A 27,404-nucleotide genomic window follows, 5' to 3' on the forward strand; every position below is an offset into this window, starting at 1 on the left:
TGTTGCCTTACCTAATTTGCTCTGTCTCATATTCCTCCTAACACTGGAATAGTAGTAGTAGTACCTGCCCTGTGGTAAGTGTGAGCATTAAACTAATCCATATATGTAAATTGCTTAGCACAGGCAGTGGTTCTTTCCAAGGGAGATTTTACCTCCCAGATGACACTTGACAATATTTAAAGGCATTTGGGGCTGTCACCATTTGGCAGGGCTACTGGCATCGAGTGGGTAAAGGCCAGGGGTGCTGCTGAATATTTTACAGTACACAAGACCAGCCCCCCAACAAAGAGTTACCCAACTTAGAATGTGGAAAATACTAAAATGAGAAACTCTGGTTTTAGCACAATGTCTGACAAATATGTTTCAATACATACTTGCTGTTAGCTTCATTTTCTTAAAAAAAAAAAAAAAGGAACAAATAAAGTTATGATGCACTCAATTTTTAGAAAGAAACAAATTTTTTATCTAAAGTAATAAACTAACAGAACTTCAATGTTATATGGGAAAATTCATTTTAAGAATGTAAATTTTTGATCATAAAATGGATATGAAACTGTTACCTATCAGATATGCTTTGTAAGCATTTTTATAGTATCATTCTGTCTAGTGTTAATATACATATATATAGAAAGAGAGAGCATTTCATGATTATTTATAAAAACTTACTGATTAACAATGTAGTCTTTGGCATTATTGTGATTTGAGTTTGAGTCCTACTTCTGTCACATACAAAAACTGTGTGTGACTCAACAGACACATGACTTCTCCGAGCCTCAATTTCTTTAGTGGTAAAATTGTATTAGTGATGTCTACCTGCTTCATAGAGTGACCAAAAAGATAAGGTACACAGGCATCTAGCATACTGGCTTCCACATAATGAGCACTTTAGTTAATGATAGCTTCTTACATCGTCGTCATCATCATTATCATCCCTGTTGCTGGAACTACCAAAAACAAGGAGCCACCTAACAGAAGCATTGCTGGTAAAGTAAACCTGATCATGTGTTCTGTGGCTACCAAGTGTAAGCTATCTGACTTTACATGCTGCCTTCACCAACTCCTTCAAATCACCTCAAGTTTCTTGGCCTCTCTACAAGTCTCTTTCTCAGGTTGATATCTGCCAATATCTGCTCTTTTGCACCCTTCACCTCTCTTGGAAATAACTTGGATCTTTCATGGAGGTCTGAATTACGCTCATGTCTCACAAGTACCAAGTAGACACATGAGGAATCTTCAGGAAGTTTGTGAAACATGTCTATTTCTTTTAACTTTTATTTAATAAATATAAATTTCCAAAGTACAGCTTTTGGATTACAGTGGCTTTTCCCCCCATACCTCCCTCCTACCCGCAACCATCCCATCTCCTGCTCCCTCTCCCATCCCATTCAGATAAAGATTCATTTTCAATTATCTTTATATACAGAAGATCAATTTAGTATATACTAAGTAAAGATTTCAACAGTTTGCACCCACACAGAAATACAAAGTGTAAAGTACTGTTTGAGTACTAGTTATACTGTTAATTCACATGGTACAACACATTAAGGACAGAGATTCTACATGGGGAGTAAGTGCACAGTGACTCCTGTTGTTGATTTAACAATTGACACTCTTGTTTATGACGTCAGTAATCACCCGAGGCTCTTGTCATGAGTTGCCAAGGTTATGGAAGCCTCTTCAGATCACAAACTCCGATCTTCTTTAGACAAGGCCATAGTCAAAGTGGAATTTCCTCCCTTCAGAGAAAGGTACCTCCTTCATTGATGGCCCATTCTTTGCACTGGGATCTCACAGAGATCTTTCATTTAGGGTTTTTGTTTGTTTGTTTGTTTTTTTATTTTATTTTATTTTTTTGCCACAGTGTCTTGGCTTTCCATGCCTGAAATACTTTCATGGGCTCTTCAGCCAGATCTGAATGCCTTAAGGGCTCATTCTGAGTCCAGGATGCTGTTTAGAACATCTGCCATTCTGAGTCTGCTGTGTATCCCGCTTCCCATCGTTCTCTCCTTTTTAATTATATCAGTTAGTATTAGCAGACACCAGTCTTATTTATGTGATCCCTTTGACTCTTAATCCTATCATTATGATCAGTTGTGAACTGAAACTGATCACTTTGACTAGTGAGATGGCATTGGTACATGCCACCTTGATGGGATTGCATTGGAATCCCCTGGCACGTTTCTAACTCTACCGTTTGGGGCAAGTCTGATTGAGCAAGTGCCGAACTGTTCATCTCCTCCCTCTCTTATTCCCACTCTTATATTTAACAGGGATCACTTTTCAGTTAAAATTTAAACACCTAAGAATAATTGTGTGTTGATTACAGAGTTCAACCAATAGTACTAGAGCAAAACAAAAAAAAAAATACTAAAATGGATAAAGTATTACATTGTACATCAACAGTCAGGACAAGAGCTTTTCAAGTCACTGTTTCTTATAGTGTCCATTTCACTTCAACAGGTTTCCCCTTTGGTGCTCAGTTAGTTGTCACCGATCAGGGAGAACATATGATATCTGTCCCTTTGGGACTGGCCTAATTCATTCAGCATGATGTTTTCTTTTTCTTTCTTTCTTTCTTTCTTTTTTTTTTTTTTTTTGACAGGCAGAGTGGACAGTGAGAGAAAGAGACAGAGAGAAAGGTCTTCCTTTTGCCGTTGGTTCACCCTCCAGTGGCCACCGCGGCTGGCGCATCGCGCTGATCCGAAGCCAGGAGCCAGGTGCTTTTCCTGGTCTCCCATGCGGGTGCAGGGCCCAAGGACTTGGGCCATCCTCCACTGCACTCCCTGGCCATAGCAGACAGCTGGCCTGGAAGAGGGGCAACCGGGACAGAATCCTGTGCCCCGACTGGGACTAGAACCCGGTGTGCCGGCGCTGCAAGGCAGAGGATTAGCCTAGTGAGCCGTGGCGCTGGCCAGCATGATGGTTTCCAGATTCCTCCATTTTGTTGCAAATGATCGGATTTCATTTTTTTTTTTACTGCTGTATAGTATTCTATAGAGTGCATATCCCATAATTTCCTTATCAAGTCTACTGTTGATGGGCATTTAGGTTGATTCCAGGTCTTAGCTATTGTGAATTGAGCTGCAATAAACATTGAGGTGCAGACAGCTCTTTTATTTGCCAATTTAATTTCCTTTGGGTAAATTCCAAGGAGTGGGATGGCTGGGTTGTATGGTAGGGTTATATTCAGGTTTCTGAGGACTCTCCAGACTGACTTCCATAGTGGCTTTACCAGTTTGCATTCCCACCAACAGTGGGTTAGTGTCCCTTTTTCCCCATATCCTCGCCAGCATCTGTTGTTGGTAGATTTCTGTATGTGAGCCATTCTAACCGGGGTAAGGTGAAACCTTATTGTGGTTTTGATTTGCATTTCCCTGATTGCTAGTGATCCTGAATATTTTTTCATGTGTCTGTTGGCCACTTGGATTTCCTCTTTTGAAAAATGTCTATTGAGGTCCTTGGCCCGTCTCTTAAGTGGGTTGTTTGTTTTGTTGTTGTGGAGTTTCTTGATCTCTTTGTAGATTCTGGTTATTAATCCTTTATTGGTTTCATAGTTTGCAAATATTTTTTTCCCATTCTGTTGGTTGCCTCTTTACTTTCCTGACTGTTTCTTTTGCAGTACAGAAACTTCTCAATTTGATGTAATCCCAATTGTTAATTTTGACTTTGACTACCTGTGCCTCCGGGGTCTTTTCCCAGAAGTCTTTGCCTATGCTTATATCTTGTAGGGTTTCTCCAATGTTCTCTAATAATTTGATGGTGTCAGGTTGTAGATTTAGATCTTTAATCCGTGCTGAGTGGATTTTTGTGTAAGGTGTAAGATAGTGAAATCAGAGAAGACCCCCTAAAATTTACACTGAAATGTGGCACTTTAAAGTTCCCTAGAAATACTATCCGGGGTGCCACATGTGCTACCAGAATTTGGGGTGCCTTACGATTTCACCACGGGCTTATTACTAAATCCCTAATATTAATAAGCCGAAGAGGGTTCTTGCCTAATATTTAGAGAAGAATTCTAAATACCGGCACAGATAAACGAGGCAGCATGGTACATTTTAGGCTTTTATTTAGTGAGAAAGATGCATAGGAGAGTGAGAGCTTTATTTAAGAGAGAGAGGTAAATAGGGGTTCATACCGAGCACCAGGAACCAGCCACGTGGATGAGCATCTAGGCCAGGAAGCCTAGAGCACATGGCCCGAAGGCCATGCGCCCTGGAGGCGCGGGGCTACAGCCAGCCCCTTCCTAGCAAGAGGCCAGGGAAAAAGAGCAGGCCAGGCCACACCGTGTCCCGGCTTTTAACCCACTTCCAAAGGGGAGTGGTTAATTAACCTGATTGGCTGGTGGGCACCCAGGTGTGGCCAGGTAGGCAAATGAGGCCACTCAGGGACGTGGCAAAGGCATGGTCTTCTAGTTCACAAATCTAACAATTTTAACCTAATGCCTCCCTACTTCAGTAGGTTCATGGTTGCTTCATGATTCTGCACGTGGAAATCCAGTTTTCCGAGCACCATTTGAAACATGTCTATTTTGAAAGAACTATATGCATGGATTTAAAAAAATGTTTTGCATCAAAATAAATGTGTATTTTAATTCCACAAACTTTTTGAAGTACCTTCCTATTTTATATATAGATATAGATATATATATAGATATATAGATGACTACCCATTAAAAAAAAAATCTCTGATCCCACCAATAACAAAATCTGAACAAAACTGTGGTTCCCATCTAAATCCTGTCACCACGTGACTATTTTATTCTGTTACTGAATTTCAGTCCTCTAAATTATATCATAATGTACTTTGAAGTTCCTAACTTTGTTCAGAGGCAAAATAAAAGTTCAAGGGTTTATGAGACATAATGTTTAATTTGTTTCTATATGTCTTAAAGAGATACTATGATTGCTTTCTGTTTCTACAAGCTAATTTATGATAATTTCTTCTTTTATAGTCCATGAGCAATGTAAAATATAATTTGCAGATATGGTTTAAGCTTTGAGTTAGATTGTATCTATCTATATTAATGTGTTCCATAAGTTAGTCCTTAATATCCCTTTATTGTAGTCTTTTAGAAATAATTATCTTAAATCTGAGGAATATGTCTTAATTTTGGAGAAAGAAATTTTTCTACCATTTAAGATTAAAATAGTGAGAGAACCTTGCCAAGAAGAGGAAAATCCATGTTAAAGTAACAGAAATCTCTGCATAGGCTCTTGATTTGTAGGTTTTTAGTGTTCATTCTCGGCATCCATTGAATGTACCACACCAACACCAGTGAATACCTCAGTGGGGAGGTGAACCGGGAACAAGAACCTGCAGCCCTGGCAAATTGGCAAGTGCTTCTGCTTTGCTAAGCACCTGCTTTTCTGTACTCAGCCTGAACCATCTGCTTTTATGACCTCTTTACCTACTGGCAGCCATTTTAAAAGTAGTTGGGAATTTTCTTGTTCATAATGAACTACGAATGCTTGCTACTCTTTAAAAACCACACACTTTTAGGGAATTCCTATATAATCCTCAAGAGAATAGTTACTTTTTAATTTAGTGGCAATGTCTTATGTAATTAAAATGCTTTTCTAAAACATCAAAATTTAAATTACCTAAATAGATACTTGGTCATAGTGAGATATACTAACAACAGATGTACAGTGATTGTTCCTTCTCATTATACAAATGAACATGTTACACAGTTTAATGAGAGGTGCTGATTCTGTATAAGCCTACTTATTTCTAGATATGTAAATAATGTTCTCAATAAAAAATACTTAGTACTTATAATTCTTTATAAGCCTCGCTATTTTTTAGAAGTGTAAATGATGTTCTCAATAAAAAAAAATGTGTTATATTATGCACTAGGCACTGTATTAGGCACTTTGCCTACGTTATTGCAGATCCTGTCCTCAGCCTTGTTTGGCAGACATTATCCTCATTGTATAGATAAAGAAAATGGTTCTCAAAGAGGTTGAGAAAATTATTTAGGGTCACATGAAGACTGAAGATTTGAACTGTGATTTCTCTGGGTCTTCCATACTGCTTTAAAGACTTATCATGGGGCCACTGTTGTGGCACAGTAGGTTAGTCGCTTGTGACGCCGGCATCATATTTTACAGCACGGGTCCTAATCACTGCTGCTCCACTTTCAATTAAGCCTCCAGCTAGTGCACCTCGGAAGGCAGCAGATGGCCCTGCCATGCATGTGGAGACCCAAATGCAGTTCCTGGCTGGTTTGGACCTGGCTCATCCCTATCCTTTGCAGCCATTTGGGGAGTGAACCAGTGGATGTTAAATCAGTCTGTCTGTCTGTCTCTCCCTCTCACTCTCATTCTGAGGCCCTGACTTCCAAATTAATAAATCTTTGGTTAAAAAAAACTTATCACAGCCAAGAGATGATTCAGTATGAGAAAGTTTCTGCATTAGAAATCAGTGATGCCAGCACCGCGGCTCACTAGGCTAATCCTCCGCCTAGCGGCGCCGGCACACCGGGTTCTAGTCCCGGTCGGGGCACCGGATTCTGTCCCGGTTGCCCCTCTTCCAGGCCAGCTCTCTGCTATGGCCAGGGAGTGCAGTGGAGGATGGCCCAGGTGCTTGGGCCCTGCACCCCATGGGAGACCAGGATAAGTACCTGGCTCCTGCCATCGGATCAGTGCGGTGCACTGGCCGCAGCGCGCCGGCTGTGGTGGCCATTGGAGGGTGAACCAACGGCAAAGGAAGACCTTTCTCTCTGTCTCTCTCTCTCACTGTCCACTCTGCCTGTCAAAAAAAAAAAAAAAATCAGTGATGTTCCATTTTATTTAGTTGTAAGTAAGTATGTTCCATTTGGTTTCTAGAATTCCTGACTCTTCTAGGTTTTAAAGAAATTTTATTTTCTTCTCTTGTTATTGAGAAATTGTTGGCATTTGGTCCTCTACTCCTGATTTTTCAAAAATGTTTTTACTTTAAAAAGAAAGAAAAGGCACAAGGTGTCTCCTGTTTCTAAAAATTTGCAGCAACTGATTTGCTTTATCAGTAAAGCATATATCTGTCACCATTAGTCAGGGCTTTAGTAGCCTTTCAGGATAGTAGTTACAAATAGCTAGCTATCTTGTTACATTCTTTTATGATCTTTGTCACTATCCAGAAATGTGATCTGTACAAAACAGATCCCATAACTGCAGTAGGTAGAGGTTCAGTTCAAGTAATTTAAAAGCACCAGTGCTAACAAATATAGTCCATACTTATATTTCACTTGTTTAGAGCTAAGCTCACATATAGACCATAGATATCAAATACATTGTGAAATTTCTAGGCCTATTGGGCGTGGAGAATTAAACACTTAAAAGGGAAGATCAGGTATCTCGTCTTTTGAATGTTGTTTTAGCTTGGTTTGGTTTTGGTCTGGATATGAAAAGGACTTGAAAATTTCTGGAATCCTTAAATTCATGATACCCCTTAAACTACATTACCTTCCTGCTAGTGGATCCCCTGGTAGATAGCAGGTGATAGCTCAAGTCTTGGATCCCTGTCACTGCTGTGGATGACCAAGATTGAGTTCCAAGTCCAGGCTTCAACCAGTGTCTGTCTGTCTGTCTCTCTGCCTTTTGAATAAATAAATTAAATAAATAAATGAAATATTTTTAAAAAGAAAAACACAAAACCATTACCACTTAACAGCCCTGGCTATTACAGGGATTTGGGAAGTGAATCAAGTGAATGCAAGTTCTTTCTCTCTTTCTCTCTGCTCCCCTCCACCACCCATCTTCTACCTCCGTGTGTGTGTGTGTGTGTGTGTGTGTGTGTAAGCCCACCCATGTGTGCTTTCCAAATAAAATGAAAATATCTGGGCTGCACCTCAAACTTTTTGAGGTTAACAGTCATTGGTGGATGTTACTTCGCTGGAACCTTAATCAGAGATTATATTGAATTAATTAGATAAGCCATTCAGCTCATTCAAAATAATGTATTCTGTTCCTATATAATTAACATAGGCAGTAGCAATGTCCTCCTTCAAGTTCTTGGCCTACCTTGAACCTTCCTCTAGCTCAAGGAGAGAACCAAAATTGTCCAAACTTTACCACATTGGCATTTCTTTTGAATTTCCAGTCCTAACAGTTATATAATTGAGGCAGGTAGGGGTTTCTTTGCCAATTTTTTTTTTTAAGATTTTATTTATTTTTGAAAAAGAGTGGGGAAGAGAAAGGTCTTCTGTCAGCTGGATCACTCCTCTAATAGTCACAATGGCCAGGACTTGGTCAAGCAGAAGCCAGGAGCTAGGAGCTTCTTCCAGGTGTCCCACATAGGTGCAGGGACCCAAGCACCTGGGCCATCTTCCACTGCTTTCCCACATGTAAGCATAGAGCTGGATCAGAACAGGAGCAGCCAGGACACAGACATGGGCCACTAAGCCACAGCACCAATCCCCTCTTTGCTACATTTAATACTGACTTTTGGAACTGTTACTTTGGGATTTAGAGTCATTTGCATACATAGTTTATTGAACTCTTCAGAGCAGATGAACTCTCCCAAGGAACCGGGTATATAAGGAAAGAGGGTGATCTTAGTTCAAAAATGTGTATAATAGAAATTTAGCTGAAAAGGAGTTAGAAAAGCCAAATACCAAATAGTAAGGTGTATATGAAGCTCAGAATATGTAGGTAAGGATATGTAATGGTATCAGAAAAAAAGGGCCCCAGAAAGATAAAAGCTCTCCTCTGGTCTATTATACACACTATAATCAGACAAATCCTAGGCAACACTTTCATCTTAAATACCCTCCCTGTTGCCCATCAAGCCAGAATTCTTTAGCATTTATGATCCTTCATAATCTAGCTCCACTTGCTATCCAAGTTTAATTTCTATAGCTCCCCTCTATAAAACCATCACCATCCTTAGCTTGGATGTTATTGGTCCCTTCTTCCTTCTGCCCACACAAAAATGACCCTCATCCTTGAATGTTCTGTTCAAGAATGCACACTTAGTTCTTAACACCTTTGTGCCCTACCTGTTTAAAATTTAGTTAAATAATAATGCTAGTATTCATTTATTTATTATATGCTATACATTATGATCATAAACCTTTTACATGTATTACATTTTAAAAGCTTTGAAATAATCTTATGGTGAAAGTGTTATTAACCACAGTTCTACAGTTAAGTAATTCTACCAAGAATGCATAGGTAGGAAATGGCATGCACAAAGTTTGACCTTAGGTCTCTCTAACTCTAAATCCATTGGATGATGAAGTGCAATTCCTAATCTTGCTCTTTGAGCATTTTGTACTCTGGATCCTTAGTTTCTCAACAAGGTTTGGCATTCTTAAGGAAAGAGCCAGTGTTTGGACATGTTTTGTATCTGCCAGTACAAGTAGAACAGTGTTGGATCAATTTATTGGTTGATTAGATGTGGATTACATAGAGTAAGTTGGCCAGATTTCATGGTGACAAAGAGAAATTTTATTATGATCCTCGTCATTTTTTGAAGTGTTGTTAATTAGAATAGTTTCTTATTGGAGGACAGAGGTTAGTTTTTAAGAAATGTAAATTAGAAAGGAATTTTTTACAGTGGCTAAAACAATGTTATTTGAGGCTAGATCAGTGCATTCTTTTATTTCATTTATAATAAAAATGTTTATAATTGAAAATACATTTAATTACCTATTATAATTAATTGGTGAGCAGTGTGGAACAATATTGACTACAGAAAAATAGCCCTGCCATCACAACTCATGAAGAACATAAAGCCAACAGGTAATCCTTGTTCAATATGATGATGCCAATGACTGACATGCAGAACAGTGAGAACATATAGAAAGATACCTAATGAAATTGTGGGAAAGTCATGAAGATTCGTGGGATGCTTGGGTGTCTTTTGGTGTAATTAAATTCTGTGTAGAACAGAATCAGGTTATGAGTAAAAGAAGATTAGGAGTTGCACATTGGTGCAAAAAAGACTAGAAGATTTCAACTTCACATTTTCTGTTTTTCCATTCAAGCCTGCAAAGCCAAGCAACTAAATATCAATTTATTTTGTATTATTTACCAAATTAAGAATGTGGTAGAGAGTTAATATTTCATCTCTTCTAAGGAGATAATTAATAAAATAAGAGAATTTGCCCTAATTCCTTCAGTTGATACCAAGAACTACCGACTAGTAATCTTTTAAAATGGCATCTTCTCCAACTTGCTATTCAAGTTTTCACCTTTTTTTTTTTTAAGATTTATTTTATTTATTTGAAAGACAGAGTCAGAGAAAGAAAATCTTCCATTCGCTAGTTCATTCCCCAAATGACCACAAAGGCTGAGACTGGGCCAGGCTGAAGGCAGCAGCCAAGAACTTCATCCAGGTCTCTCATGTGGGTGCAGGAACTCAAGCCCTTCAGCCATGTTCCACTGCTTTCCTTGGCACATTAGCAGGGAGCTGGATTGGAAATGGAGCAGCTGAGACTTGAACTGGCGCCCATGGGATGCCGGCATTGCAGGTGACAACTTAACCCTTACACCATAAATGCTGGCCACAAAAGTAAATATTCTGTCAGTTATTTTTTTAGTCTCTAGTTGAGAATATTATTACTGAAAATTGGCCTAAATATGGGGAAAGGTAATAATTCCATCAAATTTGAACATTTACTATTAAAAAATAAAAATAGGGTAATGAGTATATAGATATGTTATAGAATATTACATATTATTATGAAATGACAATTTCCCTCTAATCAGTGAAAATGAAATAAACTTATTTTAATGAACTCTTTAGAAAAGATATCTTACATGTAACTCTAGTTAGATTAACTATTATTAATTAAAAAAAAGAGAGAGAGAGAGAAAGAACAAATGCTGATGAGGACACAGAGAATTTAGGTTAGCACAACCATTGTGGAAAACAGTGGAGTTTCATCAAAACAACTGCTATCTGACCAGGCAAGCCCAGTGAAATCACTCTGTTGAAATGGCATCTGTACACTCATGTTTATGGCAGCACTGTTCACAATAGCCAAAAAATGGAAATAATCGAAGTGTCCATCCACTGAGGAATGCATACAGAAAATGTGGTATATTGGTGCAGATGTTCTGGTGTAGCAGGTTGAGCTGCCTCCTGGGACACTGGCATTCCATATCAGAGTTCCTGGGTTCAAGTCCCACCTCTGCTTCTGAGCCAGTGTCCTGCTGATGCATATTCTCAGTAGCAATAGATAGTGACTTAAATGCTTGTGTCCCCATCTCCCATGCAGGAGACTTGGATGGGGTTCCTACTCCTTGCTTCAGCCTGGCCCAGCCCCAACTATTGCAGGCATTTAGGGAGTGGGCCAGCAAACGGAAGATTGATATTTCCCTCTCCCTCTCCCTCTGCTTCTGCCTCTCCTCACCTCCCTCCCTCCCCTCTCTGCCTTTCAGATTAAAAATAAACATTTCTTTAAATATATTTAAAAAGAGAGGAAGTGTGATGCACACACACAATGGAATACTATTCAGCTATGAATGGATGAAATCTTTTCATTTGCAAACCTGGGTAGAGCCGAAGGTCACTATATTAAGTGAAATAAGCCAAGCACAGAAAAACAAGTATGATCTCACTAATATATGGAGTCCTAAAAAAGGTGATGAGCAGGCATGTGGTCCAATAGTTCAGATGCTACTCGTGATGCCCACATCCCATGTCTGAGTGCCTGGGTTCCAGTCTCACCTCCACTTCTTATCCAACTTCCTTTTCATGTATTCCCTGGGAGGCAGCAAATGACAGCTCAAATACTTGGTCAGCAGCCAATGTGGGAGACTCAGCTGGAGTTCCAAACTTCTGGTGTTGGCTTGACCCAACCCAGGGTGTTGCAGTCATTTGGAGGGGGAAGGCGGTGAACCGGTTGATGAAAGATAATCTCTGCGTGGATGTGTGCCTCTCTCACTGACTTTCAAATAAAATGAAAATAAATAAAAATTGATCTAAAAATTTTTAAATAGTGATCTCATAGAAATTGAAACTATCATAATAGTGATTAAGAGGGGCCGGCGCTGTGGCATAGCAGGTAAAGCTGCCGCCTGCAATGCCAGCATCCTATATGGGTGCTGGTTCAAGTCCTGGCTACTGCACTTACAATCCAGCTCTCTGTTATGGCTTGGGAAAGCAGCAGAAGATGGTCCAAGTGCTTGGGCCCCTGTATCGTAGGAGGCCTGGAAGAAGCTCCTGGCTCCTGGCTTCAGATTGGCTCAGCTCCAGCTGTTGCAACCATTAGGGGAATGAACCAGCAGATGGAAGTCCTCTCTCTCTCTGCCTCTGCCTCTCTGTAACTCTGCCTTTCTTATAAGTAAATAATTTTTTTATTTTTTAAAGATTTATTTATTTATTTATTTGAAAGTCACAGTTGCACAGAGAGAGGAGGAGAGGCAGAGAGAGGTCTTCTATCCGTTGGTTCACTCCCCAATTGGTCACAATGGCCGGAGCTGCAACAATCCAAAGTCAGGAGCCAAGAGCTTCTAACAGGTCTCCCATGTGGGTGCAGGAGCCCAAGGACTTGGGCCGTCTTTAACTGCTTTCCCAGGCCACAGCAGAGAGCTGGATTAGAAGTAGAGCAGCCAGGACTTGAACCAGTGCCCAGATGGATGGGATGCCAGCACTGCAGTTGGCGGCTTTACCTGCTACATCACAGCGCCGGCCCCATAAGTAAATAAATTTAAAAAAAAATTTTTTTTAAATAGTGATTAAGGGGAGGTATGGCAAGGGATGGGGAAAGACTGATTAATGGGTACTAAGTTATGGTTAGCAGTAGAAAGTTCTGGAGTGTGAGTGTTTGGCCTAGTGATTAAGATGCCACTTGAGACACCACATCCCATAATCAGAATACCTAGGTTCAAGTCCCAACTCCATTCCCAATTCCAACTTCCACTGAGAGGCAATGGTGACAGCTCAAATACTTGTGTCTCTGCCATCCACATGGGAGCTATGGGTTGCATGGGTTCCTGGCCCCCAGCCTGGCCCAGCCCAACCCCTATAGTTGTGGGTATTTAGGGATTTAGGGAATGAGCCAATGTACGATGCTCGCTCATTCTCTCTCTCTCTCTCTCTGCCTCTAGATAAAAAGATAGATGGGTGGATGGATATATAAAAGAAACTCTGGGGTTCTGTTATACAGCAAGATGAGTAAGATGTTAATATACTGTCTATTTCTCTATTTAAAAAGCTAGAAGATAGAATTTCGAATGTTTTTATCATAATGTTAAATGTTTAAGGAAACAAACATTATTTACCCTAATTAGATGTTTCACAAGGAATGCATATCAAAACATCACATGATGCCCCATGCATACAATTTTTATATTTCCAGTTTTAAAAAATGCAAGTAAATAAAAATTAAATTGTCCAGATATAAGGAAAACTATATCCTCACAAATTTCTCATTTTTAATCATAATAATAAGACTGATGAGCCGGCGCCGTGGCTCAATAGGCTAATCCTCCACCTTGCGGCGCCGGCACACCGGGTTCTAGTCCCGGTCGGGGCACCGGATTCTGTCCCGGTTGCCCCTCTTCCAGGCCAGCTCTCTGCTATGGCCAGGGAGTGCAGTGGAGGATGGCCCAGGTGCTTGGGCCCTGCACCCCATGGGAGACCAGGAAAAGCACCTGGATCCTGGCTCCTGCCATCGGATCAGCACGGTGCGCCGGCTGCAGCGGCGGCCATTGGAGGGTGAACCAACGGCAAAGGAAGACCTTTCTCTCTCTGTCTCTCTCTCTCACTGTCCACTCTGCCTATCAAAAATTAAAAAAAAAAAAAATAATAATAATAAGACTGATTTCAAAAGAGGGGGAGAAAAAGTAGATCTAAACAGAGAAATAGAGCTACAGCATATTGAATTTTTATTCATTTCTACCATGTATTGTCATTTTGAAATAAAGATGAAATGGAACAAAATTGTTTGTACTTGGAAAATGAAAGCATTGTTCATCATGCATAATTGAACAAAGTTGAAATTTTGTAGGTATGAAACAAACAAAAAGCCACAGCTATGATAGCTATTACAGGAAATGGAGGAAATTAATAATAAAAGGCAGTACACCACCTCATAAATATATTCTTGAGATTAGAAGATGAAAGCATTAAGCAAATACTCAATATTAATTTAACAATTTATTCTTGGAATTGGAATACAGATACTTCAGAATTCATTTGTACATAGATAATCTGGAGAGATGAAATATGTAACTTAGTTTCAAAAAGTATGCTTTTAAAAAGCAGTTGTTGTAGCTATATGAAGATAATATTCTTTTTAAAAAAAGATTGTAACTAAGCAAAACATGTTTGATGTGAATGTTTCTTAAATAGCCAAGTTTCTGCATCTTTCTAAAAATACAGTATGTATTAAGGAACAAAACTGGGGCATGTTACCATACATCCAGTCATCGTGCCTTTTGTAATTTGTTCTAAGTAACTGCTTGAAGCTATGATTTTTAAATGACTGCATGTTACTAGATACATAACTTAGGGGAGAAAGGGTGCTGTCTTAGTTATTCATAATTGAACAAAGTTTAAATTAATCCTATTAGAATATACTTGAATGCTTTTTGATGAATAAAATAATTTATCAAAGAATGTTTTAAAATAAATTTTAGAGAATCTTTAGGAGGTGGAAACAGAATAAGGGTATTTTTCTTGAACAACTTTTATTTTATGTCATGTTGACATTTGTGGGTTTTTTTTTCCCCCATCAGCTATTTGGTAAAAGTCCACAATTTGCCAAAATGGTTAATAGGACACAAATATAGACATTTCGTGTGATGTACCATGTAAATGTAAACCTTTGTAGTTACATGTTTTTGTAGCAAGAGAATTGTTTTAAAAGGCATGTAATTTATTAGCTATCGGTAGCTTCTTTATTGCCTTGCCGCACTGCAGTAATAAATAAAAGAAAGTGAACTGATTTTACAAATGGCACACAAGGTGCACATTTTGTGGGAAAAAAGTCTTTTTTTAAAGAATTGGCATTAAATCCTTTTTTTGTGATGACAAAGAGGCTAAGAGTGCAAACTGTATTTTCTGTTTATCGAAAACAGTCTTTTTTTCTCCGGGGCATTTTTTCCTATGATCATCAAGGGATTTCAAAAGCAATAAAGTGTGGAATCATTGTTCGACTTGAACAGTATTAAAACTTAGGTTTTAATTTCAGTGAAGTAATAAGATTTGAACCTGTCTCACATTACAGCACTGTAAGGCATTTAGCAATTGTATTTTAAAGGAGGTTTTTAAAATGCAGCTCACTTGTAAGCTAACTGTCTGTCAGTAATTAATAGTTTTTCTTCAGCATAGGCTGTTGTGATCAGACCAAGAAATATCTGGGTTTTTAGTAACACATTATGATAATTGTGAGTGTATTTATTCCTAATTAGTCTAAACATCTAATAATTTTCAGCTTGCTTCCCTGGCTGCTTAAAAAAAAGGAAAGTGATATTTAAAGTTACAGTGTGTCTTTGGGCTTTTAAAAATACAAATGTAAAACTGCATTATATTACAATAAGTTTACATCCAGCAAGATTATATTAGTTGGTTCCTTCATTAACCAAGTATTTTATCATTCAATATAATTTCCTAGTTTTTAGGTATCATATCATTTCTGTTTGTAAAAAATATTGCCAGATAAGGTACTATATATAAAGTTAATCCCAAATTGACAATCCAGATTCTTCAGTACTCAACATTGAAACTTATTTTTATGTCTCAAAAACAGCTTTAAAATATGAGCATTTCTATTAGATCAATGTGGCAACATACTCGCTGATGAAAGATTGTATTTACCATTTTGAATTGCTATTGAAAATAATTGCCTCTACAAAAGGAAACATCTGTATGATAGCACATGGTTAAAGCTGCCATCAATTTTTAACATTTGAGGGTTGAGCTATGACCTTTTATGATGACTGTGAACAGTAACTGCCTCCATTAGCCATAAGTTTTGTTTCTTTATTTTAGTAGATGGCCTAGACTGTAAATATTAGAGAATCTAAAATAAATCAACATATTATCCTAAGGATACAAAATGTAAGAGCTATTTGTGGTTGGGAACCTTTGACAGATAGTTTGGATGAAGCAGATGATTGCCTGCCTAGCGTATCTGGTCTCCATTGCTATGCCTGCAGGCAGTTTAGTGCTATGGTTGTATATTGATGTCAGGGTTAGTACTGAGTGGCTAGCAGTGACAGATGTCTATAATTACAGGCAATGCTTCCAGTATTTCTGAAAAGCCAGCCTATGTTGAACAATTATCTTATTTCTGCCTTGCCAAAGAGCATGTTCCAATTGCTAGTATTAGCAATGGTTGAATATAGTGCTTCATCTGCTGCCTTGGGACAAATGTGGGAAAAACACTTGGTTATAAAACATAAATGCAAAATACTTTTTCAACACTTTAAATTAGTTAAGTTCAGTGTTTTCCTAATTTTTATCTCCCCATAATGTTTCTGTTGAAGAAGTCTTGATATATAAAAGCACATTTGGCATACTTATTAGGATTTTGTTTTCCCCCAGGCCTGCGTGGTTCCCCAGTGTCAGTATCCCTTGCTTTACTGAGATGTGTTTAAGCAAGTTGGCTTTGAAACAAGTTTTTCCAATGTGAATTGTATTTTCTGACTGATTTCCATTACAAAATTGGAATTGCAATTCTATGGAAAATCTCCCACACCTAGTAAGTTTAGTTGGGAACTTTTGATGGGGAAAATAAAAAATGCTGAAATGCATCAGATGCATCATGTAGTATACCTTAGTACACTGGGGGTTTCACATTTGCAAAAAATTATAATTCTCTAGTTCTGTTTTAACTTTACTTTTATTTTTAAAGGCCTTTTGGTCATTTATTCTTTTCCTTTCTTCAATTTTTATGCCCACTTCATTCCATGCTTCCCTCTTGCCCACTTTTCTGACTTATTAGAAATGTTTTCATGGTTAGTGGCATTAATTCTCAGTTGCCCTTCTATTTTTATCTGTTCATTAGCATTTATGAGACATGGATTATAATACAACACTTTACAGCAAATGCAACAGCCTAACAGCACAATATTCACCAACCTTCCTAAAATTCAAAGTACTGGGTATTAGACATTGTGCATCCTATAAGTTGAAAATTCTGTATTTTCAGGTAATGTGGAATGAGAGAGACATAGGAAACCTTTGAAAATATAGTTTATCTTCAGTATTAATCTAACCTGTATTGAGCTGTTCATTACATTTTCTCAATACTCTTCTACTTACTATGATTGTCTTCATTTCACAGAATATGAAGCAAAATTTCAGAAAAGTTAAAAACTTGTTCAGTGGGCAGCCCTGGGTTTCAGCCACATCCTCATGTTCTGAACTCATTTTGCTTTCCACTGTATTACATTACCTATCTATTAGCCATCAAGCTAGGCATGATTATGTTCAGAGTATGGTGGCTGAGACCAACATCACAAGTTTCATCTCCCTATTAGATGTGTTACTACCCAAGGAAAAAATTCATATCTGCAACTATAGATTTGACCTCTAGTCTTGTCTAGCCATTAGTCTCAAGAGAACTAGGATAAATTACATATTTGGTATAATCCATCCCACAATTGGAGACATCATTCAGAATCTATAGTATGGTATCAGAGATCAGTAATATTATATTGATACATGAAAAACATTGTGTTTCTGTTCTTACTGTGAAAGACTGCCTTCTGAGGGCCCATCAAAAAATTTTTTAATAATTTAAATGATAGCTAATGATAGCATTCTGGAACCCTTGTCTGTCTGTATTAATTTAATGAAACTTAGAAAATTGGATGGACTCATTGATCGCGATTGGGAAAATTTGGATAATTTATTGGACACAGGGTTGTAAATCATCTGCTCACCCCGTGATTTGGAAACTTATTTTGAGAAGGGAAGTGGAAACTTGTGATGATTCCAAAATAGTCCTGACCCTGAGAATTTAATATGAACTTTGAGATAAACCTCATCAGCTGCCACAGACTTATGGTTTTTGTTTTGTTTTGTTTTGTTTTTTACCCTCCTCATTTGGCCACCACTCTCCTGCTTCTCCTATTTCTTCGCAAAACTAAAAGGCTAGAGCAATTATATAAGATTAGGAGTTATGCTACCTTTCATTAGGGCTCTGTCCCCCAGCTACTCTTCTTTAATCACTATTAAGTCTGTTCACCTGTGCTCTTATCTATAACCTAGCTCATAGTACAGATAAGGCGCAAAGAAATGGGACTATTGTCTTGGTACATGCTAGTAATAATAACTAACACTTATGAAAATTTACTATTCTAAGTGATTTACATAAATTAGCAACTTTAATTGTCTTAAAATTTCCATAAATTAGGTCCTACCATCATCCTCATTATATATTTGAGGAAACTAAGATTTAAATGGTAAGCAATGTGTTCAAAATCAGTCTGTATAGGAGCTGGCATTGTGGTGTAGCAGGTAAAGCTGCTGTCTGCAATCAGCACCCAGTATGGGCACCAGTTCATATCCCAGCTGCTCCACTTCCAATCCAACTCCCTGCTAATGGCCTGGGAAAAGCAACAGAAGGTAGCCCAAGTGTTTGGGCCTCTGCACTCAAGTGGGAGACCTGGAAGAAACTCCTGGCTCCTGGCTTCAGCTTGGCTCAGTCCTGGCCATTGCTGCCATCTGGAGGGTGAACCAGCAGACCAACAGTATCTGTCTTTGTCTGTCTCTTTTTCTCTCTGTAACTCTTTCAAACAAATTTATTAATTGAAAAATAAGCCGGCGCCGCGGCTCAATAGGCTAATCCTCCACCTAGCGGCGCCGGCACACCGGGTTCTAGTCCCGGTCGGGGCGCCGGATTCTGTCCCGGTTGCCCCCCTTCCAGGCCAGCTCTCTGCTATGGCCCGGGAAGACAGTGGAGGATGGCCCAAGTGCTTGGGCCCTGCACCCCATGGGAGACCAGGAGAAGCACCTGGATCCTGGCTTCGGATCAGCGCAGTGCGCCGGCCGCAGCATGCCGGCCGCGGCGGCCATTGGAGGGTGAACCAACGGCAAAGGAAGACCTTTCTCTCTGTCTCTCTCTCTCACTATCCACTCTGCCTGTCAAAAAAAAAAAAAAGAAAAAAAAGAAAGAAAAAAGAAAAATAAAAAACCAGTATGTGAGGAATCTTACTGGTCTTGAGCTTCAGAATTTATTCCCTAACAGCCTTACTAGACTACCTGGTTAGTGATATTTTTCATGTTGATGCTGTTCTTTCTTTTGTACACGTGAGGAGACTGAGGCTCTGAGGGACTAAGTGATTTAACTAGAGTTATAGAACTAATTCATTAAATAAAAACACATATTGAATGACTGTTTTGAAGCACTGTACTTGGCTAGCAAGTAACAAAGGCTCACTCAAAACCCCATGAGCATTGTAGTAAACATTGTGTTTTCTCCTAGTTGAAGTTGTATAAAACATAAACTCAACAAATGTCTGTCTTATCGAGAGAAAAAATATGCTTCCTGAACAACTGTGTATTATTTTGTCCAACAGTTAGACCATTACATATGTTGTAGCTAGTTTTTCATGTAGGAGACTATGAAGGAAGCAGGATTTAACCTATGGATGCAAATTTCACCTTCTCTGAGTTAAAACCAGATGTTAATATCTGGTCTACCAGAAAATGAACTCTGATCCATTGCATTTGGGGTAAAGTTGTCATTAATGGGCTATAATGAGAGAAATTGTTAGACATGAGCATTTATTTGAAAATTTTGGTAATACAATGAAAATGGTTGGTTTGACAGAATAGTCAAAATGTAGATGATGTCATTGGTATTCACAGTTACTGGAGTCATTATCTCTCTTCATTCAGGTTTTCCCCCCAGGGGATGAAGAGTTTAGTATTTCTTAGGAGGAAGGTAGAGAAATTGTTTTGGATATAGGGAATGGAACATGGTTCAGAGAGGTGATGTGTAAACAAATAGGATTTTATTAATAGGAAACATGCATGAATAAAATAAAGATGGTAGACGTGGATGTGGTCACCTGGTAATGATCTTAACACCCATTGCAGCTGTCATTCGGTGTGCCTGTCAACAGGATTTGGAGGAGAGTGTGCATAAGAAGTGTGGAAGGTTCAATATGATTTACTTACCCTCTGAATAGCTACAGAAATTAATTTATTTACTCATAGAAGGTTACTTGGCCTATTTAAGTCATTAGCCCCACTTGCCACGATTCTGAACTGAAAGTGCTTCATTGGAAGCAACAATACTAAGAGATTCTTAAAAATAGTTCTATTAGATATTATTTATGATGTGTTATTTTTTTAGGGCTACCTTGAGTCATTGGTTTCTTGAATTACTCCATTAAAGTAAACCCATTCCAGAGTTTGAGCAGAATTTTACCATTCCTCTGCTCGTGGACTCCAGCATAAAATCAAAGTCCTAAGGCTATTTTAAGTAATAGCCACAAAGATCCTGGTCGCTTTTTCCCTAAATCTGAGATTAGGAAGACCTTCTGTTCTCTTTTCCCTGGCAGCAGATGGCAGGTCCCTAAACTTTGTGCTTTTTAGGTGGTACGGCTCAGAAGTGATGTATCCAGAGTTCCAGAGAAGGCTTGGAAAATAGTTAAGGTGAGTCAAGTTGCTGGTTATGGTGGTGGATCACCAGTCTTTATGCTTGTCTCACTAAGTGCCAGATTCTTTTTACTAAAACAGGCACGTACATACAGTGATAAGTGTAGGGGTGTATTGTCTTGCTTTCCCTTTTTATGCCACGTGCATGTTTTACAGACAAATGTTTAACAGACAGCAGCATTAACTGCCAAGACTGTATTTAGTGTGATTGCACAGTGTGGAAACAACCTAGATTTCTTGATTATAACATTTCTGAGTGGCCAGTTTTAACCACCTTTTCATACCTGAAAGGAGAAGTTTTATTTGGCTACTTTAGATAGCATCTGTTATTGAACAGTGTCTAGAGTACATTTATGTATCCCTTGTGCCAGAATGTGTTTCTGGCCAGACCCTTTGACAAGTATAGGGGATTAGAGTAAAGAAACTATTTATATCCCAGTCCCCCACCTCTGCTATCACCTTCTCACAAACTTCATCCATCATCAACTTCTTTATTCTAAAATCTAATCAAGCCATCTTGTCAATTTACTATTAGAATTATAAATGTTCCTTTAAATGACTGAAATGCCCCTTCAAACCATGGTGTCAAACCCTCTACCAAAGACACGACTTCCTCCAGTAGTCTTGTGTCATACCCATGGTTAACTTCTTTTTGAATGAATTTGGGAAGATAATATGTTTACCCAAGGCTTTACCATGGCTTTATCCACAGAAGACTAGTTTTAACAGAAGCTTGGCCCCAGACATGGAGTGAGTTGGCAGCCAGCAGGAGCAAAGCTGTGTCAGGACAAATGTACACTCTCCATCTTCTCTGGTTGGCTTTCAGCTGGTTGCACCACAGGAGTCTTTCTATGGGCTGTGTATCCTGTGACCAATAACTGGTGCACTCGACCTGGGTCCCTCTTGGCTAGTGAAGGCCTGTCGGGAGGCATTAGGTTCATGCTGGTGAAGATTCTTAGTCAGTGGCTCCCTGAAGGAAAATGAGGCAAACAGCCAGCTTCTGTTGAACAGGTGGTAGTTAGACTGTAGATCTGGTCAGGGGTAGGAGGGAAAGAATCTCTCCAAAAATACCAGCCTGCTGGTCTTCACACCATACCTGTACTTCTCTTTCTAACAAATGATTGTTTAGAAGCTAATCCAAAATTATCTCTGGCAGCATCTGGAGTCCTCTAACTTTTCCACCTTCCTTGGCAGTCTGGATTTGGGCCCAAGTTAGGAATGGAAACCCCACTGGGGTGCAAGCAAAAGAGGAAGCATGTTCTTAGCCATGCATCAGTGGAGGCCCCTACTGGGAGAGGGGATTATCACAAGGCAGCAGGCAGCCCTGCACCCCAGCCTGCTGAGTTCATGTTTTGTGCCACAGGATGTGGAGCGAAGGAAATGTGAGGCCAAAGTGGTTGCTCCAAGTTTTCTTATACAATAGCTCATTCAAGCAGATTGGGAGTGCCTCTTAAGAGATTTGTTAGGTACATATTCCCTTAGCAAGATGGCCACTACAGATGGTGGGTTCAGGCTTTCTAACTGAAATAAGAATTTAGCATTCATATTTATTTTATACTGTCATAGGCAGCTTTTCTTTATCAGATGCCATTCTGTATTCCATTGAATGAGGCAAGCGGATTCCTCACCCTTTACCAGTTGGTTTCCAACATAAATTATGGTTTCAAAATTAAATTTTGGCAAAATATTTTTCTACTTAATTGTGTTCTATATTTAGTGATGTTATTTTAGATGAATTGGAAAAAATAGGATTAACATGGATCTATTCAGTATTACTAAGTTTGTGCGTTTGATATGCAACAATGATGTTTGTGTCATTAATTCTTTTGATATGGTGATAAGTTCATTGTGATCTCATTTTATTCCTCTTCAAATGTTAATAAAAGAGCTCAGTATCTTTAGTTGGAAATTGTTCGGATGTAAGTCATTAAAAATGCTTATTAGTTCCTTCTTATGCCCCTCCTTCTCCCTCTGCCACCACCACCTTTCACTTGGTTGGAGTCTCTTTTATAGAAAGCTCTATATTGACCTCAAGAGCACTTGAAACCTAAGACAAAAATATGAAAATCGGTTTCTTATTTATAGTAAATGGTTACATGCTCAATTCCTATATTTTCTTCCTAAGGAACTTTACTGCTTTCATTATATTGGATCCTTTCCAGTGAGAAATTTTGTTTTACAACCAGTTAAAACCCTTAATTGATAAGCCATTTCAATGGATGAAATAATACCTTAAAATTCCCAACAATATTTAGAGGGTTTTTTGAGGTATTATTTGATGTAAGTTTTTGAGACTAAATTGCTTCTGGGAAGGTATATCGTTTGATGGCAGAATACTTTGTTGTTGGTTTCCACAGCATTGCTAATTTTCTGCACTGAGCCTACTTAAAATGTACTAAAGCTCTTTGAGAAGTTATAACATCTTAAACATTTATAGAAGGCCTAAGGGTATTAACTTACTATAATTTTCTGAAGATTCATTATCCAAAATCTTAATTCATTATAACAGCTCTTATGAAAACCTATAGAACTAGTGTTTCCTCTTATTTTCTTATTTGCACAGAATGAGAGATTCATTGTTCTTTTTAATTTGTTTCATGTGGTGCTTTTGAGTACATTTCATAGAGGGCTGTTATTGAATTTCTGTGACTGTCATTATATATCCATACAACCTTTAGGAACTAATATTCTGGGTTTCCCAGTTCTGTAATCTACTTCAAATTTAAGGATTGACATAATTAGTTTCTTCAAAGTTATAACCAGAATGTTAGAGACAGCACTGCAGATACCCAAGACCAAAGATTAGAATTGGAAAAAGAATGGTTTTAAAATAATTATCATAGCACATGCTTTTATTCTTTATTAAATTAAATTTACAACTCAAAATCTGGTTGCTACTTGTGCAGTTATTCTTTTGTCTGGTTTTCTTATCTGATTCCCTTTTAAAAACCATATATGTGATTATTGCAGCTACCTGCAGTTGCACAGGCAATATTTGTCATTTGATTAGTTGAGAAGTTAGAGAATTTATTAAAGCAGTGAAGCATTATACACGTGTCCAAATGCTCTTTTATGAAATGTCTAAGAACTTTTGCAGTAAAATAAATAGTGATAAGAAAACAAGTATATCAAAACAGTTTTTGAGGAGCATGCCTTCTGAAATCTGTAATAGTGATCATTTCTAATGACCTCCTATATATCAATAGCTAAAAAGATGAGTAACTAGGTAAAATGAGTAATTTTTCTGGCTTCTGAGGTAATAACTGTTTATAAGAAGAAAGAATTTGGTTTTATGTCATGAAATTTACACAGTTGCTTTATGCCTTTAACAAATGTAATTTTTGATTGTACTAAAATATGTTCATTGACTGAACATGTATATAAAGACTTCAAAGTTATTAACACACTTTAATGTTTTGTTTTAACCATCTTTGCACCATGTGAAAACCTTTAAATTACCTCTTTACCTTGTTGTTAGTTTTGTATGTGAAGGGCCGCCTTTTGAAAAAGTAGTAGCTGACAATTATAGGAGGGTCCGTGTAGAAGGGTGGAGTGGGAAGCAGCATCTGTTGAGTGATTCCTAAGTGCTGTGCTGTGTGTTAGGGGTCATCATTTAATCTTCCCCAAAGCCTGTGCTATTTCTGTTTTACAGAAAATAAGAAAGATGCAGAGAGTGTAACACCCAGCTAGCAGATCTAAAATTCAAATCCACATATCCTTGGCACTAAACCCTATGCCTTTTCTTCTTTTCTAAATTTGCCAATACATTGTTTTAGGTGCTATTGGAGATACTGGGGGAAATAGACATTTCTCCTGCTCTCTGGGAGCACATTAAAATGGTGGGGGAAATATGTCTTCACATGGAAAATTAACACCACAACAAGATCATATTCTAATATTTGAGATATGCTGATTGATAATAGACTGGCAGCAATAGACACTCTTGAAGATGCAAAGGAGGGAGCTCTTCTTATTGAATTTACAGGGACAATTTCCAAAATACTATTTGAATGTTGAAGCCAACCTTGTTAAATAATAAGATTATACCAGCAAACACCACTAATGAGTAGAATTTGGGGGTATATTATTTGTACAGGAAAAAAAGTGTTGGGTGGGGAAAAGATGCCTTTTATTGTTGTTTTCCCTTTGTTAAAAAATTCCTAATGAACTCAGACAAAAGGTTCATTTTAACATTGTAGTCTCCTTATTTACTTAACAAACAAGCGTCGGAGATAAAAAGACAGAGTGGCATCCCTGCTCTCGGGTAGGCGGAGAGTCTTTTGAGAGATGTCCTTGTGTTCGCAAAGAGCAGAAGGGAGGAGGACTCTGGCAGACGGAAGCCACTGACTCATGTGCCTCTCTGACTATGTAAGACATATCACAACTTATCCAGGGTCATCCTTCTCTGAAGGTTGTCAACAAAAATGGACTTACGCTCGTTTTTTGGACTTTTGCTTTTTTTTCATTATGATGAAATTATCTTAACAGATTCTGAAAGAAAAGATTAGGAACCTGTGAATGAAAAGTGAGGGTTTTTTTTTCTCTTGCATTCCTGTGCCAACTCACGTGTACTTCCTGAAAATGGGTGTTGGAGTGTGGTTGCTTCTTGCTATCATAAAAACTATTTTTCATGAAGCGATAAAAGTTGTAGAAAGGGTTGAAGAATCCAAATACTATGTTACAATTTTTTTTTCTGGAGAAAACTTTCCTTGACTTGTGCTATATGATAAACAATTTTGTAGGTATTTCCTCACTGACCTAATTACTTCCCACCCCTAAATTACCCATGTGTATGATATAATTAAATTCCAAATGTTTGGAGACATTTTCATATTTTCTGCATTTTCCCTGAGTGGTAAGGTAGATGCCTTGTAAGATGTGAGACAGTCTTTTAAAAGAAATGCCGGAATCACACATTGATTTTAAATGACCCTGTCACTCGTGAAAACAAATCAGATTGTTGCTCTTAATGAGCTTTTCAATTTACTATTCAGTAGATCAGATAAGTGGATTTAAGAGGTAATGATCCTGTTTAGTACTCAAGCTTGACTGTCAGATCCTAGTAGTGGAGAGAAATCCCCAAGGACAAAAGCGTTGACACAGTTCTAGATAGGATAATGGGAATCAAAGCTAATGGATGATAAAAGGAATGGTGCAAGTTACAAGGATAATTGTGGATTAAAGCACTGCCATGTGTCAATGTTGACTGTTTGTTCTTGTATATTATTGGGTCAAATCTGATGCTTTGAGAAACTGTTTTGACAGCAGAGCACAACAGACCTGCCTGCCTGGTTCTTCCTCTGTTAAATGCCGAAGACACAATTGGAAAACTTGTTCTTGTAGAAACATCCATCTAAAAAGATATGTGTTTAAAGTGTTAAAAATCACATTTTAGTTGTTATATTTTTATTACTCAGCATGGTGTTGTTAAAATAAAATTTACATTAATTTTGAGCTTTACCATAAGTAGCTTTTATGAAGTATTGAAAATGCAAAATTTGATTTTATGGAAGTACAGTGTAGGCATTATGTGATGTAAAACAAGAAAATTAACCAAAAGAGAACAGAGAATGACAGATGTAAATACAATGGATATAAAATAGATGAGTTAAGATAATGCAATGGTCATATCCTTTCTAAAAACCAATATATCAAAACACTGAATTTATGATAATGTTATTTATCTATAAAGATGATCCTGTATACCATCAGGAGAATTTATACTTTGAGTTGTAGTAGAGCTAGTTTAAACATATTCCTGTGGGGCCAGCATTGTGGCATAGGTGGTAAAGCTGCAGTCTGTGATGCCAGCGTCCCATATGGGCACCGGGTTAAGTCCTGGCTGCTCCACTTCTAATCTAGCTCCCTGCTAATGCACTTGGGAAAGCCATTGAAGATGGCCCAAGAGCTTAGACCCCTGTACCCACATGGGGAACTGGAGGAAGCTGCAGTCTCCTGGTTTCTGCCTGGCACAGCCCTGTCCATTGCAGCTGTCTGGGGAGGGAGTGAATCAGTGGATGGAAGATCTTTCTCTCTCTGTCTCTATCTCTCTCTCTCTCACTCTGTGTGTGTGTGTAAATCTTTCAAATACATAAAAAATAATTTAAAAAAATACTTTGCATGCTTTTACCTTTGTTAAATGAAAAATTCCTTTACAGTTCCTGTCAGAGATAAGGGCCTCTGGAACAGAGCAAAATGTGCCTTGGACAGATGACAGTAGGGATCAAGTCCCCACTATTATTTGATTTTATCAATTAGGCTTATTTGAAATTTTTCATTTGACAAGGGTTTTACTAAAATAAAATTGAAAGACAATTGTTATAATCAAATACTAGATATTCATAGGTTAAAGTAATAGTACAAGGCATTCTAAATAATACTTTTTCTGTTGTCTTCTGTCTGTGGAATCTAATATTAACTTACTCATAAGAATCTTCATTTTTCATCATTTGTGGGATATTCTTTTGTAATATAGTACTAGTGGGTCCAGACCATGACTTCCATCATTGTACATTAAACACATGTGGTATTCATTTAACAAACATTGTCGTAGGTGCTGAGACACAAAAGAATAAGGCACAGTGTCACCCTTCAAGAAGCTCTCAGTGTACTGGGGGAGATGTACGCCCAAACAGTTACTGTAGTCAGAGGAATAGACCAGATAAGGGAGAGTGATTCACCCTGCTTGGGAAGGCAAAGGTTTCAGAGGAGGTGACTTTTGAATGGGAATCATGGGAAGAGGAGGTAGACTGACTCAGGCAAAATGACCAGCACACACACATACACATCTGAAATTGCAAATTCACTGTGACTTGAGGTTGAGGGAAATGGTGGAAGATGAGGTAACTTGGGGATAC

The 27,404-nt window shown here is 38.2% G+C and overlaps 1 protein-coding gene across 9 annotated transcripts in view; it reads left to right on the forward strand.

Moving 5' to 3' along the window:
• The window catches only part of RANBP17 (RAN binding protein 17), a 370,153-nt gene that overhangs the window by 228,612 nt on the left and 114,137 nt on the right, over positions 1–27,404 (forward strand). For 4 of the 9 annotated variants that reach the window (XR_016236455.1, XM_089336195.1, XM_070076414.2 and 1 more), the window contains one exon: positions 20,485–20,544. The exons of the other annotated variants lie outside the window; for them this stretch is intronic. Coding sequence is in view for 3 of the 4 variants with exons in the window: in XM_089336195.1 (XP_089192321.1) it covers positions 20,485–20,544 (60 nt within the window). In the remaining variant the exon portion in view is untranslated. The remainder of the gene's footprint in view (positions 1–20,484; positions 20,545–27,404) is intronic. 9 annotated transcript variants of the gene reach the window in all.

Source organism: Oryctolagus cuniculus, chromosome 6, assembly GCF_051225735.1.
Source record: "Oryctolagus cuniculus isolate XC-2025 breed Fujian yellow rabbit chromosome 6, ASM5122573v1, whole genome shotgun sequence".
NCBI classification, from domain to species: Eukaryota; Metazoa; Chordata; class Mammalia; order Lagomorpha; family Leporidae; genus Oryctolagus; species Oryctolagus cuniculus.